The sequence below is a fragment of the Acanthisitta chloris genome, unplaced genomic scaffold (assembly GCF_000695815.1).
Source record: "Acanthisitta chloris isolate BGI_N310 unplaced genomic scaffold, ASM69581v1 scaffold19897, whole genome shotgun sequence".
In the NCBI taxonomy this organism is placed as follows: domain Eukaryota; kingdom Metazoa; phylum Chordata; class Aves; order Passeriformes; family Acanthisittidae; genus Acanthisitta; species Acanthisitta chloris.
The window spans coordinates 69,199-71,510 of NW_008681197.1; the positions used below are offsets into that span (position 1 = coordinate 69,199).

Sequence of the window (2,312 nt, forward strand, 5' to 3'; positions counted from 1 at the left end):
CTGCTAATTCATGAATATGAACACTTTGAACTCCCTAAAAGGATTTCAAACAAGTTTGATGTCTGTACTGCCATAATCTTTTTCTGCGGTTTTATTTTCAAGGAATCAAAAACTCTCAAACTGCCTGCCTTCAAAGTGCAATTAAATCTCCACAGCAGAGACAAAAGGACATTTACGAGGACAAAATGGATAGCAATCGCTTTCTTCGCTATCTGCAGACTATCTGCTGACTAATTTTGAGTAGACAAGTGATTCACTAATCCTGTTGGAGAATAAAGGGTGAGAATAAATCTGTTTTCAATAATGCTCATTTCTTCAAAGAGAAGAAATCGTGCTGGCAATTGCACAGAAGAGTTTTGTTTACACTCAGAAGCCTTGTTCTCATTCTCCCCAACAGAGCCAGAAGACAGCTAAGAAAGCCTCTCGCTTCTTCCAACTGCCACTTCTATAAAACCTGTTAATATGTGTTTATTCTTTGGGTTTTTAAGATTAATCAAATATGACTGAATCAAGCAGCAAAATCTATCCACTGCTTCACAATATCTTCATGTTTAGTTTTGCACAAAAATAATCTAAACGGTGTTAATACAATTGCATTAAATATTCTTGCTTTATCCCAAGTCCTACCTCTTTTTGCAGTGGGAAGCCCATTTGCAGTCAATTTTCATGCATGCATTCACTAGCAGTTAGCAGCTAACGAGAATGACAACTTGTTATAATAAAGAAAAGACCACGTAGGCAGCAGAGAAGCTTTTATACTTACCAATCACTGCAACTTCTCATTTAGATGAATGGCAAGACAGATACAAGATTTCTACAACTCCAGGCAGAGTTTAGCATTCAAAAAAAGCCTTAAAGTGATCCTCAAAAGAAACCTCAGGCAACATACCTTCCCGCTGAGGTCTGTGGGAAGCCATGGGTAGTCCATCATGAGGTGCTGTGGTTCGTTCTAGCAAACTGGTCTCATTACTTGACATGCAGTCGCTATGGGAAAAGTCGCTCTAAATTGAGAAGGGAAAAAAAAAAAGACATCACTTAATAGAATGCGTGTTATCAAAGTTTGCTCATGTTCCCCCACACTTGCATGCAGACTTCAAAACTATTTGCCAAGAATTACTACTGTTTTAATACAGTGCCTAAGGAGAGACAGAACAGGAAATCATACAAGATTGGTAACGTGGACAGGTAAGAGAAGAAAGAACAATCTAGGCTAACAACAATAAATAAGAAGAAAGTATTAGATAAGCACAGACTTCAGTGGTTTCTCTAGGGTAACAAAAGTCTATATATTTTTTTTCCAAATTAAGATAAAACAATGTATCAATTCATATACTAAGTCAGAGAGGGACTCTTTGTCAGGAGCTGCAGTGACAGGACAAGGGGCAATGGGCACAGTTTGAACGAGGAGAAATTTAGGTCAGATATCAGGACAAAGCTTTTACTCTGAGGGTGGTGAGACACTGGCACAGGTTGCCCAGGCAGGTAGTGGATGCCCCAACCCTGGCAGTGTTCAAGGCCAGGCTGGATGAAGCCTTGAGCACCCTGCTCTGGTGGGGAGGTGTCCCTGCTCATGGCAGGGGGGGTTGGGACTAGATGATCTATAATGTCCATTCTAACGCCTTGAAAAGACACATCCACAAAGAACTGCGAAATGCTGGAAGTTACCAACAAGTTTCTGGATTAATCTATTTTAAGTGAAGCATCCCTCATGTATCTGTAGCAAACAGCATAACATACGAGTTGAGCAAATACCTAAATGCCATCAATTTGCAAATACCATATCAGAGGTTCTCTGTTTAGCACCACAAATCAACAAAATAATGGAGCTTTTATTAAGCACTGGAAGCTAAAACAGAGGGTGCACTGGAAGCTAAAACAGAGGGTATGTTTCTTGGGAAAGCTTTCAAAATAAGCAATTTAACTAGAGGACACTGAATGCACCACAAATATTCAGGAACTGGTCTGCATGAAAACTGTAAGGTAAATAAATACCTATCTTATTAGTAGTTCTATAACACAAGTTAAATTCCTGGGAGAAATGGATGCTCTTTGGAGTAGAAGTATATTCAAAGTTCAAAGTCTGTTCCTCTCATTCAGGAAGAAGAACACTGCTCCACTGAAGGACCTTCATAAAAGATGGATAAATTTCCAGACCACAGGAAGCACAAGATGCTGAAAATAAGTGCCAGAATATGTAATTCTTTTCTTCCCCCGAAGGACTCGTGCAATGTGATGTGACAAACCATCAGCCAACACTAGTTACCTTGTTTGTTACAGAGAACCCCAAGACTATCACAACAGACAGTTGAGCA

At 39.6% G+C, this 2,312-nt stretch overlaps 1 protein-coding gene across 1 annotated transcript in view; it reads right to left on the reverse strand.

Moving 5' to 3' along the window:
• Positions 1-997, reverse strand: part of ZCCHC2 (zinc finger, CCHC domain containing 2) — a 29,359-nt gene extending 28,362 nt beyond the window's left edge. The window contains exon 1 of the mRNA XM_009078032.1: positions 890-997. Coding sequence (XP_009076280.1) covers positions 890-977 — 88 coding nt within the window. The 5' untranslated portion in view covers positions 978-997. The remainder of the gene's footprint in view (positions 1-889) is intronic.
• Between the last annotated feature and the right edge of the window lie 1,315 nt (positions 998-2,312).